The 24,623-nt window shown below is 50.9% G+C and overlaps 2 protein-coding genes across 5 annotated transcripts in view; one reads left to right on the top strand and one right to left on the bottom strand.

Moving 5' to 3' along the window:
- GDAP1L1 (ganglioside induced differentiation associated protein 1 like 1) overlaps nt 1-8,617 on the top strand; it is a 48,280-nt gene extending 39,663 nt beyond the window's left edge. For 3 of the 4 annotated variants that reach the window (XM_031029404.2, XM_081832705.1, XM_006734491.3), the window contains one exon: nt 7,194-8,617. In XM_031029404.2, coding sequence (XP_030885264.1) covers nt 7,194-7,537 — 344 coding nt within the window. In that variant the 3' untranslated portion in view covers nt 7,538-8,617. The remainder of the gene's footprint in view (nt 1-7,193) is intronic. The other variant, XR_004076110.2, reaches the window with a different exon arrangement.
- A 9,909-nt stretch (nt 8,618-18,526) lies between these two features.
- FITM2 (fat storage inducing transmembrane protein 2) lies at nt 18,527-24,086 on the bottom strand. Its single transcript, XM_006734489.3, has 2 exons — nt 23,819-24,086; nt 18,527-21,825 (listed from the first exon to the last, which is right to left on the bottom strand). Exons 1-2 carry the CDS (start codon nt 23,989-23,991, stop codon nt 21,210-21,212), a joined length of 789 nt encoding a protein of 262 aa, XP_006734552.1. The 5' UTR covers nt 23,992-24,086; the 3' UTR covers nt 18,527-21,209.
- Between the last annotated feature and the right edge of the window lie 537 nt (nt 24,087-24,623).

Below are 24,623 nucleotides of genomic sequence, written 5' to 3'. Positions count from 1 at the left end.
CTGTGACCTCATAGAATTCACTTCACTTCTGTGAGCTCATCTACAAAATGTGGATAATAATAGAATCTAGTACAGTATCTCAGAATGTGACTATATTTGGAGAAGGGGCCTTTAAAGAGGTAAGTAAGGGTTGTGAGGGTTCATAAAGATAATGGGTGTTGATCACTCTCCACAGTACCTGGCTAAAGGTAGAATGTTCTAGAAATAGCAGTTTCAAAAATAATTACTATTACCATTCTTCTTCATTCATTTATTGAAATATTTTCTTGGACACCGACTGTGTGCCAGGTCCTGAGGATAAAATTGCAAGTAAAAACAAGACATTGTTCTTGCTCTCATTTAGTTTATAGTCTTGTGGAGAAGAAAGACATTAGACAAATAATCCCATCAGTAAAAACAGAATTATAAACAGTGATAAGTGTTAAGATTGATAGTAAAAAGAGTCAGGCAAATTTGATAAAGCTTCTCTGAAGAGGTGACATTTCAAATGAGACCTAAGGGATATAGAAGGGCCAGCCTTGTGAAGAACCAGGACAGGTGTGTCCTAGACTGAGGGGACACCATGGTGAGGGGATAGCTGGCAACTCTCCAGTAACTGGCTACTGTGTGGTGAGTCATGGGAAGAGTGGCATAAGTAAGGTTGGACAGAGCCAGAGAGATGCAAGATCATAGACCTGTATTTAGAATTTAGAATATACCCATATTTATATTTTACTTATAGTGAAAATTTAGTCTATATTTGGAATTTAGTACTATGTACAATCCATCCAATGGGAAATCCTTGGAGGGCTTTGAGAAAGGGATTGTATCAGTTAGCTTTTGCTGCATAACAAATAAACTCTAAATCTGAGTCACTTAAAAGAACCTTTTATTTGTTCATGATTTGTGGTTTGGCCCAGTTTGGGCTGGGCTCAGCTGGAGTGCTTATCTCTGCCCCACATCCTAGTGGTGGCATCACTCACGTGTTTGTAGTCAGCTGGCAGTCAGTGACCTCCCTGGCATGTCTAGCGGCTGGCTGGCTGTCAGCTGGGCCAATGGGCCACATGTTGCTCATCATCCAGCTCAACATCCATGATGTTGCTCATCATCCACCATATGGATGAGCGCTAACCCGCGCTCATCCATATGGTGGTGGTTGCAGGATTTCTGAGAGCAGCAAGGAGCAAAGCCTCAGTAGGCAAACACTTTTCAAGCTTCTATTTGTGTGGAATTTACTAGAATCCCATTAGCTAAAGCAAGTCTGGATTAAAGGGGTGAAGGCTGAGATTCACCTCCTGTTGGCAGAAGCAGCAAAGCCACATGCATACAGGAATGGGAGGAATGGGTGGTCATTTTCACAGTCCACCCAGGGTGAGACGTTCTGATTTTAAGAGCACTCAGGTTACTGTGAGAATGGATTTCAAGGGAGACAGAGGGGAGGCTGTCAGAGCAGCCCGGGAGGGATGGCGTTGGCTTGGACCAAGGAGGTGGCAGGGGAGATGGGGAGGCATGGATGGACTCGAGAGGCATTTTGGAGACAGAATGGATTGGAACTTGCTGAGTGGTCCTATAAGGAGGGGAGAGTAAGGGAATGGAACCCAAGATGACTGGGTTTTGGTCTGAGCTACCGAGTGGTGCCATTTCCTGATATGGACAAGGGGGGCCAAGTGTTCGATTTGGGGCACAGTGCGTTCAAGAGGCCTTTCAGACACCCAAGAGGGGGTGTCAAACAAGCCATTAGGTATTCTAGTCTGCCTTGTAAAGGAGAGGTCAGAATTTGAAGAGAGATCTGTGAGTCTCCATCATATATGTGGTATTTAAAGCCATAGAACTGGGTGATTCATCTAGGGAGAGAGCGGAGGGAGACAAAACAGAGTCAGGGCTGATGTGTCCTTATCCTGCACAGCAAACTGCCCGTGAATTAGGGACTGAAGCAGCAACAAAAACCACATTTATTACATCACACATTTTCTGCGGCTCATGACTTTTGGAGCAGGGTGGCTGGGTGGTTCTAATTTAGGGCTGCATGATGTGGGTTGCGCTCAAGCTGTTGGCTGGGGCTGCAGTCGTTTGAGCTGGAGAATCCACAGCCGAGATGGCTCGTTCTCGTGGTTCATACCTAGAGGTCTCTGTTCCCCGCTGGCTGTTGGCGGGAGGGAGGCCCCGGTTCCTCACTGCCCGCGCTTCTCAATGGGGCCGCTCCAGTGTCCTCACAACATGGCTGCCGGCTTTCCCTGGAACCGGAGAGCGCAGAGAGAGAGAGGTGGCCACAGGGCCTTTTATGACCTACTGTTGGAAGTCACTGTCACTTCCGCCACATTCTATTCACCGGAAGCAAGTGACAAACTACAGTCCATATTCAAGGGGAGGGAGATTGGGCTCCATCAGAGAAGTACTGAGTGGCTCATGAGCGCATTTTAAAACTGCCACCCCTGCCCTGAGGTCCCCCCACACTGGGGGAGGGGCAGAGGAGCCAACAGAGCCCGCAGGGAGAGTCGCCAGTGAGGCCTGGAGGACCCTTGTGTCAATGGGACCCAGAAAGGATTGTGTTTTAAGGAGAGAACCGTGTCCAATGCTGCTGGGAGTCTGCATAAAGCAAGGATAGGGAAGCGTCCCCTGCATTTTGTCTTGCGGCTGCTGGTGGCGACCTTGCCAAGGGCAGTCTCACTGGAATGTGGGGGTGGGTGGCTGAAGAGCGAATGCGAGGTGAAGGATGAAGACAGCAGGTGTAGGCCCCTCTTTCGAGACGTTTAGCTGTGGAAGGAAGTAGAGAGATGGACGGAGCCTGAGGAAGGATGTGGGGTGAAGAGAGGAGATACAAGAGCATGTTTTCAGGCCGGTAGGAAGACCCTGGGGGGAAGGAGAAATCAGTGCTGTAGGACGGATGGCGTCCTTCAGGCCGGGGCCGCGTGGGAAACAGGGCACCTTCACGTGGGGTCAGTTGAAGAGGACTTCATCAAGGGACTGTTTACCAATATGTGGGCAGGATGCAGGGAGAGCACAAGGAAAAATGGGGTGCCCTGGGCCTGAGGTCGTGAGGGGTGGGAGCAGTTGCCAGAACCTGGACAAAGAGGCTGTGTGGAGAGGGGGACCGCCCGACAGGTGACAGGCGCTATGCCTTTCTGTCTGTGGATGCAGCCAGCCCACGGGGACCCGCAGAGGGGATGCTGAGGGAAACAAGACTCCCACCTCTCTCTCTCTTTTCCCCCCCGCCGCCCTCCCACCTCCTGCCTCTGCTCCCCAGCGGCTGGACCCGACTGGAGCCCGGGGGCTGGGAGCCCCCCTGGGGTATGCGTCCAGTCATCCTCCTGGGGCGCAGGGCAGCGTGGAGAAGGGAGGAGAGTGGATCTGGAAGGTGAAGGGAAGACATGCAGCCTCGGACGGTGCAGAGAGCCGCAGGGGGCCTGGCCTTGGGAGGGGGTGGCTCGCACCCTCCACTGCGTCAGTGGGGTGGCCGAAGGCAGGGTGCGTGTGCCTAGCTTTGTAGGGTCCGTGGTCGGAGGGAAGGCTCCTGTTTCTGAATGCAGCACGCATTCCCTGAGCGAGGCCTGGGGTCTGGGTGTGAGGAGACGTGGAAGCCGTGTGGCTATGCCTGCAGGACGTGCGGCGGCCAGCCTAGTCCGGAACGCACAGAGGCCCAGGCGTGGCCGAGTGCCCTCCTGGGCACTGTGCTCATGAATTTGAAGGCTGGCTGGTCGGTGTGTCTCCAGCACACTCAGCTGGCAGACTCAGGGAAGGCACAGGATAGGGTCTGTCCCGGGCTGGGGGCTTTTTGAAGGGCACGCACAGCTGAAGGAGAGAGGCAAACGGAAGGACGACCTGCCAGGTAGCTGCACACGTCTGCATACGTGGTGGTCGTGGCTCTCAGCATCAGCCCAAAGTCTGAAACACAGGCGTGGGCACACTCAGACAAGGACACGCGCATCCATGCTTGGGAACGTCTGTCTGCAGGCAAACAGCCCAGTGGACGTGGGCATACACTGCGCTTATACATCTGGGGTTCCACACCACACGGACGCAGGTGCCCACATGTATAAACACAGTTGCTGCACGGACTTGAGCAGGTGCACACAGGGGCGAACAGACACACCACACGTGCTACGGACACAGATCTGCATACAGACCCGACAGAGATGGCACCTATTGAAAGGGCCCGAGGGTGTGTGCAGATGCATGCCTATGTGTGTGCTCATCTGCACATGGGAAGGGGCGTGTTCTGTAGTGGTTACAAGCACAGACTCTGGAACCACACGGCCTGGGTTCAAATCCAGACTCTGCTCTTCCACGTCCTAGCTGCGTGGCTTTGGCCAAGTTACTTAACCTCTCTGTGCCTCAGTGTCCTCATGTAAAGTGGGGATAATCAGATAGCTCTGGTGCATCTCCCACTTCACAGACTGCTCCTTCCCCTGCACCTTTGCTGGTTTCTCCTTTTCGGTTACCTAAACCTTGAGTGCCCAGGGCTCAGTCCTTGGTCCTGCTCTCAAATCGGCCTGTCTCCTCCAGTCTGTTGCTGGGGACCGCGGGGGGCCCCGGATCCTGCCTCCTTTCTTTTTTATTTTATTTTTTTTATTTTTATTTTTTTATTCTTATGTTAATCCCCTACATTACATCATTAGTTTTAGATGAAGTGTTCCATGATTCATTGTTTGTGCATAACACCCAGTGCTCCATGCAGAATGTGCCCTCCTCAATACCCACCACCAGGCTAACCCATCCTCCCACCCCCCTCCCCTCCAGAACCCTGTTTGTTTTTCAGAGTCCATCGTCTCTCATGGTTCGTCTCCCCCTCCGAGATCCTGCCTCCTTTCACTGCCCCTCACCCCCATCCTGATCTCACCTCACTCCGTACTTGGCAGTAACTGCTTCGTCCACCAGTCAGAGCACTCCGGTGCCCGCACCGTCGGCTTCCTTGCCCTCCTCTGGCTTTATCGTACTTTGCAAAACCTCAAATGGTTACACCCAACTCTACCTCGTCAGCGCCTGCGCCTGTGAACCCAAGCATGGCTGGAGAAACACTCGTGCCGCCTGGTCTCACTTTGAGTTCATGACCACGAGCCTTAGCTGGCTCTCAGCTGCCCTAGGCCTCCCTCTGTCCCCTCTCCAGGTGACTGCTTAATCCCTTCTCCTTCCTCCTCAGCCTTCCACCTGCTGCCTCCAGCCCTCCCCTCACTCACTGGGGAAACCCGAGCGCTCGGACCCCACAGCGCCTCCCCCACCAGCAGCAGTGCCCGCACACACCATGTTTTATCAGCTCTAAGAGCCACTGTTGTTACAGCACAGCTTAGCATCTCCGAAATTGGAATGTTTCTCACAATCAAAGTTGAATTGGCACCACTTGTTCTCTCCAGGGTGGCTGTCTTCCACTCCCCGGCAACCTGGATTGATGAGCTACAGTGCCACGCACTCCCTCGAATTACCGAGAGTGAGCTGTCCTTGAGCGAGCAACCTCTCCCCTTGTGTACCAGATGTCCACCCGCTCAAGCACTCCGCTGTCCTCGGTAGTGTCACTGCCCCCTCTCTGCTAGCTCATCCCCATCAGCATGCTGGGTTCTCCCTCCCCGCTTGCAAAGACACTCTTGACCTGTCTCGCATTACTGGTGTGTCCTTTGCCATCACAGCAAAACTCCTTGACAGAGTGATCCTTGCTCACAGTCTCCAGTTCCTCTCCTCCCCTTCTCTCTTGGACTCCCTCCAACCAGGCTTCCAGCGTCAGCATCCACTTCTACTGCTCTTGTCAAGGCCACCGGTCCCCAAATGCCACCACAGTTCTCAGCCTCCTACTTGACCTCTCTGCAGCATTCAAACACCTCCCTTCTTCTCCTTGGGACACTTTCATCTCTCACCTCACAGGTGCTCCTTCTCATGCTCCTCTGCTGGTTTCTCCTTGCTGCCCAACATCTGAATCTTGAAGCCCCAAAGCTCAGTCCTTGGCCCTATTCTCAGATCTGTCTACGCTCACTCCCTTGCTGATGTCCTCCCACCCCCATGTTGATGATGCACACTTGAACTAGGTATGCGTACCTCTAACTGCTGATTCATCATCTCCCCTTGGATATCCAATAGGCATCTTGAAAGTTACGTATCAAGAACAAACTTTGGATTAGAACCTTTATTACACTTTACCTCCTTGTCCTGTGAAGGCATGAACCTCTGTGTCTTATCATGCGTCATATCATGTCAGGTCTTCATGCCCAGCACATACTACTAGATAAATGTGTTGGGTGAATGAATAAATGAATGAACAAGAAGCCACAGAGTGAGAGGGATGGAGGGGCTCAGGCTTTGATGGTGGAGGGCATCAGATTCAGGACATTTCTGAGTTGAAAGGAATACCTGCTCAAAGATGCAGAAGCAAGCTTCCCGGGACAGCAGACCTCACAGGAAGCAGAGGGGAGAGCATTCCAGGCATGAGGCCCGGCAGGGGCAAAGGCCCAGAGATGGATGTGGAGCTCCTTTGGTTTCCTACATCATGTCTTGGCTCAAAACCCTGCAATTCTCCCCACTGACCATGTTCATGTCCAAACTCCTTTGTGAGGCTTCTAAGCTTTTCCCCTAATTTATCTCCATCTACTTCTCTAATCTTGACTTCTCACGAATCACTCCCTGCTCACTGGGCCCCCCAGGCAAGCCATGCCCATTTCCAGTCCCTCTGGCTGCTGTGTTGAGAACAGACTTGGGAAGTCAAGGGCAGAGGCAGGGAGATCTATCAGGTCGGAGAGGATGGTTGTTTGGACCGGGCTGGTAACCGCAGAGGCAACCTCACGCTCTGGATGCGTTTGGAAGAGAAGCTGATGGGAATTGCTGACACACTATACATGAGAAATGAAAGGAAGAGGACTCGACGTGGCAGGGGGGCATGGGGCTTTGGTCCAAGCCACTGAAAGGGTGGGCACATGGTCACTGACATGGGGATGAGTGTGGTGGGGTTGGGGGTGACAATCAGAGGAGTTCGGTTTTGGACATAACCAGGTTTGAAGTGCATGGTGGATATCCAAGTGGAGCCTGTCAAACGGGCAGACACAGGAGTCTAGAGTTTAGACACATGTATTTGCACTTAAGAGTCAGTTGATTTAAAGAAAAAACACTAACAGAGGTAGTGTAAGCCTTGGGCAAAAGTGATGAAAGCCCTAGGGAGCGGGCAGGTGGGCAGGGGCCAGGGGGTCAGTGGCAGTGAAGGGAGCCCCCCGCCCCATCTCCTCTCCCTTCCACTCCAGGGCAGAAGTGTGAACCATGGCTCTGCGGCTGTGCCTTCACCCTCGCCGACGTTCTCCTGGGAGCCACCCTGCACCGCCTCAAGTTCCTGGGACTGTCCAAGAAGTACTGGGAAGACGGCAGCCGGCCCAACCTGCAGTCCTTCTTCGAGAGGGTCCAGAAGCGCTTGGCCTTCCGGAAGGTCCTCGGCGACATCCACACCACCCTGCTGTCGGCCGTCATCCCCAACGCGTTCCGGCTGGTCAAGCGGAAACCCCCATCTTTCTTTGGGGCGTCCTTCCTCATGGGCTCCCTGGGTGGGATGGGCTACTTTGCCTACTGGTACCTCAAGAAAAAATACATCTAGAGCCAGGCCCGGGCTTGGTGCCTGTTGGTGTCTCTGTCCTGTGTGACCCCCAGCAAGCTCTCAGTAACGCACTGTCTCATGAACTTGGACAGCCACTCCCTGCCCTCTTTGGAGTAATCCTATCGTCAATGTGAAAACATTCCATAGTTTAGAAGTAGACGTTGCCAATGCCGGGAGTTGAGGCCACAGCTCTACTAAAGGAGAGAAAGAGTGAGTGTGAGAGAGAGGGAGAGAGAGAACAGAAACAAAACACGAATGCCTTTTCTTTTGATTCAAGGTCTCAAGATGGAACTGTGGGGACTGGTTAGGATCTGAGGTGAGTCCCAGGCTGTTTCATCCACCAAGGCCCAGATTCCGGGAGGTGCTGGGGGCTCCGAGGGCCTGACCCCTCGCCTCCCCTTCCCTCTTGCCCAGGGAACTCTTCCACAGGACAAAGCCAACATCAACACTGACTCTTCTAAGTGTTGCCTCCGGGTGGGGCTGGAGACTGCAGACCCCGGGGAGGCCCCTGAAGACCCGAAGGGGCTCCACTCTTCTCCTGCACATGGACTGAGAGAGCGCTGGCTCAAGCCAAGGCAGTGGCAGCCAACCACCAGGTCACGCCTGGGACGACCCCATGAGCACACCCCCTCGTTCCCCCTCCTGATTTGGCCAGTGTGTTTGCTTTGACACTTTACCAGAAGCTCTTGGAGGTAGCATCCATCCACCATCCTCTTCCCATCTGAGGTTGACATTTCCCACCATGGGAGGTGGCCTTTCAGCGAGAGCCATCTTGACCTTCTCTCAGAAGGTCAGTCCTGGCCTGAGTGTAGGGGTGGGTCTGGAGGTGGATGGACTAGGGTCCGTCTCTCTTTGCCTATGCCAAAGGCACCTCCTTTAATGCCCACCTTCATCATCACTCGTGGGGCTCCCCCTGTGCCCCACCATGCCATGTGGAGGAGGGGGGGTGCCCGCATCCCTGCTGCCCTCCCTGTCATGTCTCACTTTCCTGTGCCTTTTGCATGTTGGGAGAGGGTCTGGGTGTCACTGCCGCTCATGCTTAGAAACCACTGAAAGCCCCCAATAAAGCATTCAGGAGGAGCACTTGCTTTTCATTTCTAAACCTGTGTTGTCCATCCATCTCTCATTTCCAGAGTCTGGGGCTGGAGATGCAGAGACACGAGGTTCAGACTCAGTGCTTTGCAAGAGCAAACAAGAGTTGAGTCCAGGGCTTAGGTTGCTGGTTGTGGGGATGGCTTCTGGATGGATTGTGCAATGCTCTGACCTTGGCCTAAACCCACCTCACTTGGACACAGGGCTTCCCAGTTTATAAAGCATGCTCACAAGCATCTGCTCATATTAACCTGAATGTGGTCCTTCGGGGTACACCCAAGGCACATGCCCCGCAGTCCCCCAGAGGGAAAAATGGGCTAAGATGTCTAAAGAACATTAAACCAGGGATATAACTTATAGAACATAAAGCATAGTTTATTGACTTTGCAAAAATGTGTAATAATTTGCCCATTTTTTTTTTGTTCATCAAGATGAAAAGAAAAAAAAAACAGCCAGAGCCCAGACAGGGCAAGCGTGGAACATGAGAGCAGAGTCACCATCTGGCGCTGCTCCCCGCTTAGGCTACTCAAACATCCACGCAGACTCTCCACTCATAATTAAACTCCACTCAAGAACAAAAATATCATGCTTCATCCCAGTGGGGTTGACTGGTCTGCTCTCACCCTCTCTCCAAAATGAGACTCACAAAGCCTCATCAGTAACATCATTCTGGATGATGTTGCATTCTCTTCTTGTTCCTCTATTTCTAGAGGTCACAGGCACTCCTCAATATGCTGTAACCTACAGATTAAAACATCAGTTTAGCCGTCACTGGCATTCCTTATGCACAATGTATACACACACATAACAAGCAAGGAAGGAAATCCACATAGCTGCCAGGGTCCTCATTTCTGTAACTGATGCCAAGGCCATTGTTATTGATAATTTCTCTCTTCCCCACTAGCTATTCTAAATTCTCTTTGTCCTCAACCAACACCTCATGGTTGGGGTATTTTATCTGGTGAAAGGACTCAGACTTTGGTGGTCCTTGGGCTGCTGTGGTCTTCCGCTAATCTTTTACTATTTGCTGTGGAAATACTATGGGGCACCCTGGAGAATCCTCTACTTCCTACACAGAGTCCCACACCACCGTTGCAGCAACAAGCCCATTTACCCTTGGTGATCGGGACTAATCACCGTGGTCTGTAGAGGAAACCTTTTTGTCTGTAGTTTCAATGGTATAAGGAGATCAAAATGGCCAAATGGCAAACTCAACTTCTGCTAATTCAGCTGAGCCACTGAAGTATTCCCCAACAGAAGCATTCCTTCCTTGGGAACTATAATCTCTAAACCATCAAAGTCCAAAGATTCAGGGATGCGAAGTAACATTTTTGTGAATAGATTATTATGTGCAATACTGAGAGCTAGTCTCCCATTTCCACTCAGCACTGAGTGGGTGTGGGAGAAACAGCACTATGGTTTGTACAAAGTATATATTGCATCCTGTAGGACATCACCCCAACACTGCAGCATCTCCTGGCTGGTGCTATAATGTTCTATAAGCCTAGCTGCTTCTAGATAACAGACATGGTAAGACCAGAAATTTTGATAGGTATAATTACACTGCTGCATTCTTTATGCTGTGATATCAACTCCTTGGTCAGAAGCAACTTTGTATGGAATACCAAGACTGGAACCAAAGTGTCCATGGGTGTGGTGGTCAGAGAAGGCAAATCCATATAGAGAATATATAAATTGCTACCCCTCCATGATGGAAGGGGTCAGCGTACTACATCTGCCACGAGGTGGCTAGTTCCTACAGGGAATGGTGCCATATCACGAATTCTGGGCAAGTTGGGCACTCGATGCTGGTAGTAGCTAAATCAGTCTTGCTGAGAGGAAGTCCATGTTGTTGTGTCCACCTAGAAGCTCTAGCTCCATTACCATGGCCATTTTGTATTTGAGCCTATTGAGCAAGCGCTAGGGTGGCTGGGGGAGGGGAATGACTTATACCTACAGAACAAGTCATGGTATCCATCTATTTGTTGAGAGTCTCCTCTACAGTGAGTACTTTTGGCAGGGATATCCGCATAGAATACAAACATCCTCTCTTTCCGTGCCCCTTGTTACAGATCTAGCCACAGTCTTTCTCTCACAGATCTCCTCATTACCAATCTTCCATTCATCGTTCTTTTTTTTTTTTTTTTAAGATTTTATTTATTTATTTGACGCAGAGAGAGATAGCGACAGCAGGAACACAAGCAGGGGGAATGGGAGAGGGAGAAGCAGGCTTCCCGCGGAGTGGGGAGCCCGATGCGGAGCTCGATCCCAGGACCCCGGGATCATGACCTGAGCCGAAGGCAGACGCTTAACGACTGAGCCACCCAGGCGCCCCCCATTCTCGTTCTTGATCACCCAGCCAAACCCCCCATCCCATGAATATGTGTCGATCCGTATTTTTGGACTTCTGTCTCCATCTCGATACAGTGGACAACCCCACGTACTGCTTGAAGCCCTGTTCACCGAGAGGATTTTCCTTCTCCCATGTCTTTGAGGCCATGCTCGTGGTGCTGTGACCATCCACTTCCAGTTGGCACCAGGACTGAGGTTCTTCTTCTTCCATCATTTGATCATAGGGAGTTCGTCACAAGGCCTTAGGTGTCGGGTGAGGAAGAGGTGGCAATGTGGCAGGAATAGCCAACATAGTCTGAAAGTTTCACTTCCACTTGATAGAATGCTGCTGAACATTGGGTTTGTGATGGGCAGCTCAGGTCGCCTCGTCATTGGGTGTCTCATGGTCAGGTGTTCAGGCGCTACCAGGGCCCAGGTCTGGTAGCAGACCAGAAACTAGTTTTCAAGAGGATGATTGTTATTTGCAGAAGAGGACATGACTTGGTTCCAAGTGCTAGGGGTGTGCACTGAGATTTTCCTACTAGGGCTGGCTGGAGGCTCCACACACCATGTCTAAATCACAGACAACTTAAACACCATTGGATCTGCTGGAACATAAGACTCGACGGGCAGAGCATCTTGCACTGCAGCCTGAATCTGCTTTGGGATCCATCCAAACCCAGCAGTCTTATGGATTACTCAGCAAATGGTCTGGAGCAGCACACACAGATGGGCGTACATTGCCTCTCAAATCCAAAGGGGGCCACCAATTGCAGTGCTTTGATCTTAGTGGTAGGTGTAGCAACTTGTCTTTCTTTTTTTTTTTTTTTTTTTAAAGATTTTTTATTTATTTATTTGAGACAGAGAGAATGAGAGAGAGAGAGCACATGAGAGGGGGGAGGGTCAGAGGGAGAAGCAGGCTCCCTGCCGAGCAGGGAGCCCGATGCGGGACTTGATCCAGGGACTCCGGGATCATGACCTGAGCCGAAAGCAGTCGCTTAACCAACTGAGCCACCCAGGCGCCCTTGTCTTTCACTTAGAGGGGATAGTCTGACATTTCCTAACCCCTGGGTCCCTACAAATTTCACCATGGTTAGAGGCCACTGAATGTTTTGGGGGGTTAGATCCCACCCTCTGGTGTGCGTGGGTCTTACTAAGGCATCTGGTGCACTTGCTATTTCCTGTGCACTGGGTACCGCCCAATGTCATCAATGTCGTGCATCAGTGTTCTGTTATACAGATCAAAGGTCTCTACAGATCAAATTATGATGGAGAACAAAAAAGCTGACAGAGCCCCACATTAAGAAACTGATGCCCTGCCAAGTAAAAGCAAATGGCTTTTGGTGGTCCTGACTAAATGATACAGAGAACAACATTTTACAGACCAGAGGTTGAATTCAAAGAGCCAGACACTGGGTTGATTTGCTTTAGTAAAGAAACAACATCTGGAAAAGCAGCGGTTTGAGTCACCACCTGATGGAGTTCACAATGAGACATTCTCCAGGAGCCACCCATTGTCCCGTGTGGAAACTAGTCTAGTGTGTGGGTGTGGTGGCGAGTTCTAGGAGCTTTCCCCTGATCTACCCCAATAGCCCTTCTACCTAAATCGGGAGATAGAAATGTCGGGTTGGGCTTAACACACAACTTTGGCCCAAGAGCTAAGTGGAGGCTTAGCCTGGGTTACTGGGGATGTGAGAAGAGGGTGACTGACCAGAAGGAGGAGGAGGTCTGTCTGGCTCTGCTGAGACTCTGAGGTGACTGCCCATGGCAAAGACAAGAGAAGCCATCTCAGTTTGGAGACAGGGAGGGTCTTCAGCTGTTAGAAGAGCTGGCAACTCTGCTTAGAACCTGCAGAGAGACTAACGCCCAGCCAAGCTGTGTCTCCACCAAACACCTAACACACTCGTGCTTTTCCCAGGGCACCTGCCTGGGGAGCAAGGAAGTCAGGCCTGGAGAAGTGGGAATAAGAAGGAGAAGGAGTACAGCAGGCAGGGAATGCAGAGCTGCTCTGGTGCATACGAAGCAGTTTTTAACAAGAGGGAAAAACATCAAGGACTTAGGAGTGTGGACGTTCAGTGTTCTCCCATTCACGAGGTGAGTGGTAGAGACTGGCCTGGAATCTGTTTCCTGCCTTCGTTCAGGGACCCAGACTCCTTCCATGCTGTTGTCCCACCTTCCTCTGGGACATTGTCCTCATCCGCAGGGCCTGTGATGCCCAGGTTTTATCTGATCAGAAGGGAAAGAGAGGATGGAAGGGCACATGTCCAGGAGTTTAAGACCTACACTTGGGAGAGGGTCACATCAGTTCCACGCACATTCCATGGGTAAGAATTTAATGGCCGGGCCTTGCCCCGCTGCAAAGGGGCTTGGCAATGTCATCTGGTTGGGCAGCCTATGGCTAAGGAAGGAGAGAACGGATGCTGGTGGACAGCTAGCAGCTCTAACACAAGGAATAACTGAATGAGAAGAGGCACAGGCAGACAGCTGGAGAAAATCACAGACTCAAAGTCTGGGCTGGAAGATGCCATGAACCTCCGCCCACTTGTTCCACATATGGAGAAACTGAGGCCCTAGATAGACTGCTGTCTGGTTTGGTCAGGATCCCACTGTGAGTGAGCTAGAGCCGAGAGTCCTTTCCCTGGTCCCATTCTGTCTCTTGGAATGTCAGGGAGAGAACCTAGGGTGGAGGACAAGAAGAGTCAACATGTAAACCTTTGCTCAGAATCCATCAGTTGCTGAGCCTTCTAGGAGGTACGCTGGAGGGATGTAGGGATGAAGGGGATGTGGGGCTCTCAGAGCTCGGTCACCACCACCACCCCCTGGACTGTGAGAATGGGCATCCGCAAAGTTTCCACTGTCACAAAAAGTCTGTGGTGGGGAGCACAGTAAGGTTGTATTTTCTTCAGCTCACCAGCTCTTCACTACCAAAGTCACAGAATCACTTGTCCAGGTCACTCCAGCATATCCCCAAACACCTGTTTGGTCCTCCCCTCGCAACCTGGGCCCACAGTGGCTGAAGGCCTCAGTTTTCCCATCTCTAAAATGGAGCTGATAATACTGATAGCTGCCATCCAGTGAACACTAACTATGCCCTAGGAAATTCACATAAATTATTCCTAACTCTGCAAAACATCGATTTTTATGTTTCACTGATGAAGAGACAGAGGCTCAGGGAGTTAAGTACCCAAGGTACAAGGGATAGACTAGGTTACTGGATTCCCTCACAGGATGATACATCCACAGCCTTTCCCATGTGACTCTGGAGCAGGTCCCACTGTGGGTGGAGCTCGTTCCCTGTGCCACGGATGCTGGGCTTGCCCCTGTGACCACCTCGGGCCAGTGGAATGTTAGTGGAAGGACGGGACGCAAGCAGAGGCTTTAATATACTGCTCTGTTCATCTTAGCCTTCATGTCCCCGTGCTTGTCATAAGAGCGCGACCCAGGTAGTTGCTGGCCTTTTTGTCTGGGCCCAGAATGAAAGTAGAGCAGACTTGTGGCCTGGAGCGGAGCTTACGCATCCAGGCTGGCCCATGTCAGCGGGTTGCAGTGACCTGTGAGCATCTGTGGTCCAAAGCCATCATGTTGGGGGAGGTTTGTCACCAAGCATTATTACAGCAACAGGGGTGGAGCTGGGATTGGAAGCCAAATGCCTTAGAAGCCAAAGGTCTTCCTGTTTTCTCTAGGGCCTAGGTCATGGGGAATTATAGTTGAGATCATATAATAAAAATGTCAGGCACCAGATTAAAAAATTCAGAGCAAATGCTAGTTATTATTCATTGTATTCAATGTTGTATTTTCAAGAGTACATTGATGACACCGAGTCATTTCAGGGTTACTGGGGACAGGTAGGAGTTACAGTGCCCAGGCTTCTGAGAGAGACATTCACTAGGCAAAAGTGAATCTCTTCAGTAATGAGCAGCCCTCAAAGGTGCCTGGTATTTTAAAACTTATAAAATATCTTCCCATCCATGATTTCATTACACCAATCAAAGACTAGGGAGGTAGAAAAAAAAAAGTATTATCCCCACCTCATAAATGAGTAACAAGCCCAGGGGGGCTAAGTGACTTGCCTAAGATCACACAGCTGAGGCGTGGACAGGTAGGATTTGAATGTAGTCTGCTTGCTCCAATCCAAAGCTTCTAATAACTCCAGATGAGAGTCACCCATTCGCCCCTGCATTGGTCCCCAGGAGCATGGGCGTATCTGGCAAACACAGAATGCTCAGGAAATGCAAGCAGAAGTCAAAAAGGGATGGAAGAAGGGGGCCGTGGGCAATGAACGACAGCAGCCTGTTTGGGCAGGGCCCGGACAACTTTGCTCCAGAAACTAAGATGCTAATCAGGGGTGGCTCTCAGGCTTCTCCACCTATTTATCTCCTAAGCACTCAGACATCTCAGGAACACACACCCCCCCAGGCAGCCACACCCTAGCAGAGAAGACCAGTAAAGTGGCAGGGCTCCCTGATAAGGCCTCCAGCCCAGTTCCCAAAAATAAGCCACCTGGAAACCCGGGTCAGCCAGATTTTAGCTTGCCTGTGCGTGGAAGGCACCTCAAACAGGGAGACCTACTTTACCTTGCCCCCCAAACCCCACAGATAAACAGATGGCCTTTCCTTTCGGCTCTCCTGGAGAACACCTCTCTTGCTTTCCCTCAACCCCCAGGTAACCTTGAAAGCAGACGGCAGACTCTCAGAGACTCCATTCCCACGCTAGGTCACTGGCACACGGCCTTCTACATTCATTATCTGTACATTTTAATTACTTTTGAGTTGATCAAAATTAAAACACTGATGTGTACAGGGTTTCTTTCTCCTGATTGTAAAGTAAATCAGGGTGACGATGGTGCAGGAGAGACTCTGTGCACTTGAAGTCGGTTGTCCATACTTCTCACATACTAGGTCCTGTTCTAAGCACTTTGCAAGCATCAGTTCATTTAATTCTCACAACAACCCTATGAAGTGGGTACTTCTATTATCCCCATTTTACAGTGAGGAAATTGAGGCCAGAGGTTAAGGAACCTGTTCAAGGTCACAAAGCCAGTGTGTGTGTCTGTGTGTGTGTGTGTGTGGTGTGTGTGTGTATGTCTGTGTGTGTCTGTGTGTGGGTGGTGTGTGTGTGTATGTCTGTGTGTGTCTGTGTGTGGGTGGTGTGTGGTGCGTGTGTGTGTCTGTGTGTGTCTGTCTGTCTGTCTGTGGCAGAGCCAGGATTTGAACCCAGGCAGTCTGGCCAGAGTCCATGTTAACCTCCTTCCTCCTTGGCTCCTCCAAGTGCTTCCTGCAAACCATTTCCGCCTGAGCTGTGGCAGGTCAGGGTAGGTTGGGGGCACACCCCACGTTCGATGTTCAGCGCAGTTTGGAGTCGCTCCATTCATCGCCTGCACCCAGCTAGATGAACCCCCCGAAGGCACCGCGTCTCTCCGAATGAACACTGTGTCTCCCATGGTGCCCGGTTCCCTCAGTGCACCTGGAACGCAGGAGCCGTGAGTGTTGAAGGCCGCGAGGCGGCAGCATCCCGACCTTACGCTTCGGGAACAGAGGCTCAGACAGACTGATGTGACCGAGGGCACACAGTTGTAAGTTCTGGTCAGTGGGCATCCAAGTCTTCCTGCCTCCAGATTCCACGCTGAATACAACAGCACTGACTCTTTGTAGCGAGTGCATCATATTCCTAATACAGTTACCATAATTCGTTTAGACTGATTGGCATCAGTTAAACAAATCTTGACAACTTTTCACTATTCCAAGGAGCTGCAATAAAGTCTTTCGACTTCTGTTTGCCCACTTCCACAAGCATTTCCACAGCCTGCAGCCCTAGACTGCGATCGTTGGGTCCGCACACTTTAAGTCTGGACACTACTAGGTTACCTTCTAACATGCGGTCCCAATTTACCATCTCCTGTCTCCCCAAGCGATGAGAGTACCTGCTTTCTGCACTGTGTGTGTTCAACTTTAAAAACTCGTCAGAGACTGTATGAGGGGTTTCTAGGACAAGTTCTGAAGGTGACTACAATGCACAGGATTTCTCTTAACAGAACCTCCCTTCTCCCGGATAGCTGTCAAAAATGGCTTGAGTGTGGAGACTTTTTTTTTAAGGCTTCTGCAGCTTATCCCTCTGGGAATGAGGCTCAGCTCCCAGCGTCCAGTAAATCCAGTGAACGCCTGCCATCACGTCTGAGCTACATTAGGCTATTAATGCAGAGTTAAAGGGGGGGGGGTGGTGGTGATAAAAAGCACCCAGAGGTAGGCTCCTCCGTCACTCACTAAAAAACCAGTTGCCACCTCAGCTCTGAGTAGGAGTTTTTTTTCATGTTGTGTCCTAAAATAGGAATCATAACCAGCTTGGGAAGCTTCACCCAGCAGAATAGAGAAACAGAATAGGCCAGAAGAGTTGGCGAGATTACTCGTCTACTCCTGTCATTTACTGATAAGGAAATCGAGAGCCAGAGATGATGAGTGACGAATTCAAAGTCACACGGAAAAGCAGCACAAGCAGTGGCAGAATCCAGCTCAGAGCCAGGTAGCCTGACTTCTAGCTCACAGCAGGGCCCATCCATCACATCCGCCGACGGTCCTTCTTTAAGTCTACCTTTCTTCGTGCTCTGTTGTTCTTGAAAAGTGGGGGGATGGTAGGTTTCTTGAGAAGGGATGTCTGGATAAAACTCACCATAGCCGATCTTTGTGCCTTTGTGCATCCTGTTCTCACTTCCTGGGATTCCCTTCTCTGCCTAACTGGTTATATTCTGTGAAAATACCCCCTCACTCCCCAGGGCAGCTGGCTGTCCCCTGCGCTTTGGGCCCAGGCCCTGACCTTGCCCCAGCACTCAGAACACTGGATGGTGCTTGCTGGCTCCTTCTGTGTCCTCTCCACAAGACTGACAATTCCTTGAACGCACAGATGCATCAAACTCTCCTCCGCAACCCCAGCACATACCCGAAGCTCTGAGGCCATGGACTTTGCGCCACAAACACCAGCGGGGAGGGAGTTTAGCCTACCCCATCAGTTCCTGGCTCACAGCACGAACTTGGGAAGTTTGGTGCCCGTGAAGGAATGTGCACAGGGAAGTTTTGCAGTATGAGGAGCTTCTAATCCTGGAGCTGCAGAGTTTTCGACAGACACTGCCTGGCGGTGCCAAGCAGGTCAGGCTGACAAATGAGTGGGCACGAAATGGCACAGAAAGCCCTCACGTGTGCCTCCAGGGCACAGCGCACTCTCCCAGCCGACCTCATGGGAGTGAACTTTCTAACTGCTCTCCAGCAGGACTTCCATGAAGCTCAGCTCTTCTCCTTCTGCCAGGAAAACTCCCAAATCTGGTTGATCCAGACCTCGGGACTCGCAGACACAGATATGGCACAGAGGGAAGGAGTCAATCAAGCTAGGAAATATGTGACTGAACATAAACCAAACTTAGTTTGTAGGATTTAGGAGGAAACAAAAAGAGTAAGTACGGTCATGAAATACCCTATATAGTGAGTAGCTCAAGTAAGAACTACACCCTTGTCCTCAAGTAGGCTGAGCCTTCCTGGTTCTGGGCTTTCTTAAGGGTTTTAGAAAAGAACACACGAGACATGGAATGTGGGATTTCATTATCCCCAGTTTACTTAATTTGCTTGTTTACACACATGATCTGTGTGTGCATAACAGTGTCAAGAACCATTCTCTAAATACAATCTGCTACTCAGATGATGACAGATGCACATGGAAAATGAGGCGTCAGTGAATGAACCTCAGAACGAGAGGCAAAACAAGCACGGCGGGATTCTGGGATCACAGATGCCCTTAAAAGCCTCTTGTTCAGCACCTGGGGACAACAGACACTTTCCAGAAGATGATACAAGACTATTTCAATGGGAGACCCAGACCCCAAATGGTACTTGAAAGCAGATGCTCATTTCCCTGCCTTCCCTAAGGAGCCAAGAAGTTCTAAAGGCTTGGTGCGGCAAAGGGAAACGGGGGATTATCGTCTGCTGAGCACAGGTGCGGGGTGTTTTACATGCATCACTGTATCATCTCCTCCATTGTCCAGATGTGGACACGAAGCCTGCCCGAGGTCAGACGACTCTCAGCAGTGCTGCCAACACTGGAACCCACATCTTGGGTTTACCTAAGCCCACGCTCAGTTACACCAGGCTGTCTCACACGGGGATACAGAACCCGTGCCCGAGAGAAAGGCAAGGGTGCTAGGACGGAACAGGAAGTGGTGGATGACCACTCGATACACAAGGGTCAGTCACGGACGCTTTCCACAGAATTAACGTAATGCTGAGCCTGGATCCGATCTATAAGAAATGACTGGAGATTTAAGTGTGACAAATGAACGTGTGGAGTCACCTTGTGCCTGTTGCCTTTTGGTGCTGAACATGAAACTCAGGAGAGACCCCAACCCCTTCAACCAGCCCCAGCCACCTATGCCACCCCCTCTCCCACTCCCTGTTCACAGACGGAAACTCCAGAGGGCAAAAGATTTCTCACAGGGCCTGCAACATCTTGCCAAGGCTCCCAAAGCACCCCGGTGACACCTCTGGAATCCCAGCACCAGTGTTTCTGCCACCTCTGGGTACAATGTAGCACAACTTACATTTTGATGGATACAAATTAACATGTAGCCTGATGGGATACCAACTACATATTTTAAATACATCTTTATATAAAAGACAATTTACCCTGAAGATTTTCCGGGCCTCAAGCTCTTAACAATCTAAGCTTGAGTTAAGGCAGTCAAGTGTAGTGCTTGTCAGTTAATGCTATTATCGGGCTTAACTTGGGGGGGAGAAGAAGAACATCAAGGAAGCCTCCGGGATGATTATCCAAAGTGCAAAGGGCCAGGTACAAAAGGCCTAAGGATGTAGCCTGCGGGGGCAGGGGGTTGGGGGGGTGTCCTATCACAGAGCTGTAATGGCACCTTTGTGGGTGGAGGTGACAGGCCACAGAAGGACAGGGCTGGACGTTGGGAAGTGTGCGTAGGGGAAAGAAAGATCGGTTTCAAGGCCAGCTGAACAGGCCCAGGTTTGGTTTGGTGTTGGTACAAGAAGGAGGGTGGGGACAAAGTCACTCCAGTATTTAATAGGGACATTTTTACAGTTTGGCTTCCTGCCATCAGAGGCAATGGAAGACATTTTCACCTCCGATTTATCATAATCTCATCCAAAATGTAAAAATTCCTTGGGCCAGAGCAGACAGATCAATGCACTTATCATAACGCTGTTCAGATTAACCACTGATGTGTGGTCAGGAAAGTTTCAGTGCAAGTATGCATTTTGCAGTTACTCTGACTCAGCTTAAAATTTCATCCAGTTGCCATGAAAATGTCTGCTTTCGGATTTTATTCTTAATAGAGAAAACAGTCCCTGAAGTGAGGTGGAATTTAATACCATAAGCCAAAAGTTTGGATTATAAAAAGTAAATTAGTGTTCTAAAAAAACAAACAAAAACAAAAAAACCCTCAAAACTATCTACACACGTACCAAAGTGCAGCATTGAAGTTGTGAGTTATTCTCAGGGGTTTTGTCAACAAAGAACAAACGCCGTAGTTGTTATTAAAAACAATAAAGCATTTGCTCAAAATTGTAGGAAAAAAAGGTAACCTTATTGCTCGAAACCAATACATGATAGACAACATACACGGAAGACTAGCAATGTCCGTTACATAAATATCATCCAACACTCAACCAGAGAGGCACTCCAGTTTTGGTAGCTAATCACAAGTCAGTTGCAATATATAACATTCTGAGGATAAGCAAGTATCACCAGCAGAGAGTGTCTTTCAGGCAGTTGGCTGTTTTATAAAGAACCCTGCTGGAAATAAATGCTTATGCAAAACTGACCAGAGGGCAATATACAGTCAAACCACAGCATTAACAGCCATCACAATACGAGACACAAGGATCAGGGAGAGGATCATGGCAGCAGAGAAGGGTCCTGAGGCCCTGGCCTCCCCTTCAGCCACACAACAGAGGCTTTCCTGATTCTGTCCTCTCACTGAGCCTTACCTCTGCCCTCCAGGGACATAAGGGACATTCCAGATTAAGGTCAAGTCTTGCCAGGGACAAAAAGTTTCCGACTGGGAATGGTGGTGCTTGTGACAAGAAGGGTGGGGATTAAACTCACTCCCCAGACTCCGCCCACCACTCCCCAAACCCTCCTGGTATGCTTCCTCTCTGAAGCAGAATCAATAATTTAGTCAAATAACTAAGAAAAATAATGAAAAAAATACATTAGCTATTGTCCTGCCATCACCCCTTTTGCTTCTCTTTTATTCCTTATAACTGTCTTGCTTCAAATTCAAACTACAGCTCTGGGGAGGAAGTCCTGGGGAAAAGGATTTCAGATACCAAAACCCATAGGTCCCATACCAGCTCAGCAAACCAAACAGGGTGCCGAACACCTTCTGGGACAAGTTGTGGAAGTAAACGGCCGTGCACAGAAACATCCACACCCAGATGAAGGTCAGAAAGCCCAGGGCCACCACCAGGCTGGTGATGGGGGTGTGGAAACGGTGGCTCCGGTCTGTTTTCACCTCATGCAGCACGGCCATCTCCTCCACAATCATAAGGGCGCAGAAGGTCAGCAGGAAGGAGTGGCCCGAGATGTCAAAGCCATGCCAAAAGCCTCCTTCCCCGTGGCACTGCTGCTTACTCTGGTGCTCCTTTCTGACCCGCTCCAGGGCGGGCGACTGGTAGCAGCTGCCCGTGTAGTGTTCAATGTTGGAGAAAAGAGCTGTGAAGACATACCAGATGGCCGTGCCCACAAGCAGGGTACTCAGCCGCCGCAGGACCAGGCCAGCCTTGCCTGTCAGGTGGTAGGTGGTGAGGGCAATGAAAGGCAGGAGGAGACAGAAGGTCCAGGCCCAGGCCAGTTTCACAAAATACCTGGCAGAAGATGAAAGTGGAAGTGAAGGCAGGGGACATGACAGGGAGGAGACAAGGTTGTGACTCGGGTCTCTAGAGTCTCGAGGGAGGGCAAATAAGAAAAGTTGATAAAAGCTACAGATAAAAAGTTCACTTACTAAATTCCAAATGTAATAACTCCTTAATCCTTAAACAACTCGGTGAGGGAGGTACTGTTATTATCCCCATTTGACAGATAAGAAAACTGAGGTACAGGAGTATCATGCCCAAAGTAGAGGTCATAAGTGGGGGAGCTGGGATTCAAATCTGGGGCCTGTGATCTTAATCTGTGATCCAGGGCCCGGGAAAGTGGACACATAGAACACTCATGGTTACCCTGGGAAGAAGGTCTCATTTGCCCCATTTTATAGAGAATGTGAGGCTCAGAAAAGTTCCATAACTTGCCCAGGGTCACAATCACACTACCAGCAAGCCCAGAGTAAATCAAGATTTGGCCAGCCCCAAAGCCCATGTTTTTTCTACACCCTGGCTCTTTCCTACATGGCAGCAATGATCTCAGAACAGAGCTTGAGTTCAAGCTAGAAGACCGGGTTCAAATCCTGACTCTGACTCAACCTGTTACCACACGTCCCTAGGCCTCAGTTTCCTCAGCTATAAAATAGAGCTGAGGAGACCAAATGAGTTTTTAAATCCCTCCCAGGGCCAATGATTCACTCGTTCCCTCCAGTTAGCACAGAGGCTTGGAACAAAATGTCAGAATCCATGGTCATGGTTACCCACAAACAACAGGGACTTGTGTGCCAGGCTGCTTGGATCCCAGCTCACCCAGGCCAGATAAAGCAGCAGCTGCCTGTCTGCCTCCCCTCGCTCATCAAAGGTGGGTGACCTGGGGACCAGCCACAGGAAACACACATGCAAGAGACTTGGGGCTACAACCATACTCATCATCATCTATTCTTAGCCCAGCCATCACGGGTGGGTGAGGAAGGAAGGGGGGCCAAGGACAGGACAACTTTTTCCTGGGTTCCAAAGGCTACTCAGACACCACCCAAGAGCCTGTCACTCACATCTTCCCTGGGACTGATATGCAAGGATCTTGCCAGAGCCAAGACCTGTCAGGCATTTGACAAAACTGCTGGGGAGAGAAACCAGGGTTTTAAGTCGATAGCCAAAGTTGGGCTGACTTTTGGGAGATGCTGCGGACACTGTAATTCTAAAGAATCTAAGCTCACTTCAAGGGAGAAGTTTTATCTTCCAGATAAAACTTTACTACTGCAAGTGTTTTTGTGCAAAACCCTTGAAATCCAGGAGTTAAAAAAATAAAAAAGGCGTGAGTGGGTGGAGTTAGGGAGATGTCTCAAAGAGCCCAACTGGGCTTGCTTTCTTGGGCCACCTCCATGAACTTTGAGTGGCTGAGAAGGTCCAAGGAGATCCAGGATAAAGGTCAGAGGCTGGAGGATTCCGCTCCTCAGGGACTATCTCGGAGCGGGGGTTCCATCACAGGCTGGGGCAAGGCTCGCACAGGTTCGGGGGTCAGGAGGAGAAGGCACAGGTGGTGATGGGATTGTCACAAGCCGGGGTTTGGGGGTGAGATGGGTCAGGGGTCAGACTCAGCGCGGGGTCTGGCAGGCAGGCAGGAGGGAGGCGGCATCTCCCAAGCAGGTCCGGGGCCGACTCCTAACTCCAAGGGGAGGTGGGGGGCGCAGCGACAGAGGCTAATTCAACGCCCCATCCCACCCCCTACCCCGCCCCCCCGCCCCACGCGCGCCCTGCCCGTCACTCCCTGCCCAGTCAACTCAAGCCGGCTCGTCTGGGCGTGCGAACATCAACTGCTAGTGACATAGCCATTCGGGGGTCCCTCGGTCGCGACACGCGTGCAGACGCAGCTGTCACAATGAGGAGAGCCTCCCCGTCCGACGACTCGTCCATCAGGGCTGCTAAGCCCCGGCTCTCAGGACGAGGCGACGGCGGGTCGGCTATGGCGGGGACAGGGGAGGACCCGGGGCGCACTCACACGTTGAGGACGTTGCGCTTGTTGCTGAGGTAGCTCTCGGGCAGCGGGGAGAGCTCCTTGAGGAGGGAGCCCGCCATCATGGAGGCCGCCAGCGCCCAGGGCAGGTAGCGCCGCACGGCCGCTCGCACCAGCGTCCCCCGCAGGAACCTCGCGCAGCACTCCAGATGCTCCATGCCCGACCTCGTCGGCCACCGTCCGCTTCCCCGTGTCCTCTCGGCCACCGTCTTGCCCTTCGCTCGGAAGAAGCCGTGGCGTCCCTTCGGACGCATGCGCGCCGCCCGCGAGCCCCACCCCTCGCGGAGCTCTCGCGCCCCCCCATCCGGCCACTGGCGGCCTCTGCAGCGCGTCCGCTCCCGAACCCCTGCGCCCTCCTCCCCGTCCGGCCGCCAGGCGGCAGGCGCGGACTCTTGCTCTGGGTCTGGGAAAAAGCGGTCCTGGGAGTATTTGCTGGAGATGGGGAAGAATAAATGCAGTACTGTATCATTTAGTCTCTCCTAAAAGCTTGGAGACACCTCCTCCATCTGCGCCTTAGTTTTCTCATCCGTAAAATGGGGAGACAAGAGGAGCTCAACCCTTCCCAAGAGTTAGTTTATGAACCTGAGGTCATGACGGTGATCCAGGCATAGGGAAATGAAATTTAATTTTACTAGAAAAGAAGTGCATAAAATAGTTACTCAATTTAAATGTTATTAGATTTTTTTAAAAGCTTTTAAAACAGCTATTGTATTGAGTGAAAATGCTGGACTCTGGGGGGTTAAGATCAGATGAGGGTGTTGGTGACTCAGTCACTCAGTTTATCACAGAG

The sequence above is a fragment of the Leptonychotes weddellii genome, chromosome 10, assembly GCF_054177405.1.
Source record: "Leptonychotes weddellii isolate Sample4059 chromosome 10, ASM5417740v2, whole genome shotgun sequence".
NCBI classification, from domain to species: domain Eukaryota; kingdom Metazoa; phylum Chordata; class Mammalia; order Carnivora; family Phocidae; genus Leptonychotes; species Leptonychotes weddellii.
Note: the sequence above shows the minus strand (reverse complement) of the source record. Positions and strands in the feature narration are given on the sequence as shown.

What these genes read in the sequence shown, in the direction of transcription:
- FITM2 (XM_006734489.3), bottom strand. Translation starts at nt 23,991, where the DNA reads ATGGAGCATCTGGAGTGCTGCGCGAGGTTCCTGCGGGGGACGCTGGTG. An exon ending in AAGCGCAACGTCCTCAACGT is followed by an intron (nt 21,826 to 23,818) that starts GTGAGTGCGCCC and finishes ATCTTCTGCCAG; the next exon opens with GTATTTTGTGAAACTGGCCT.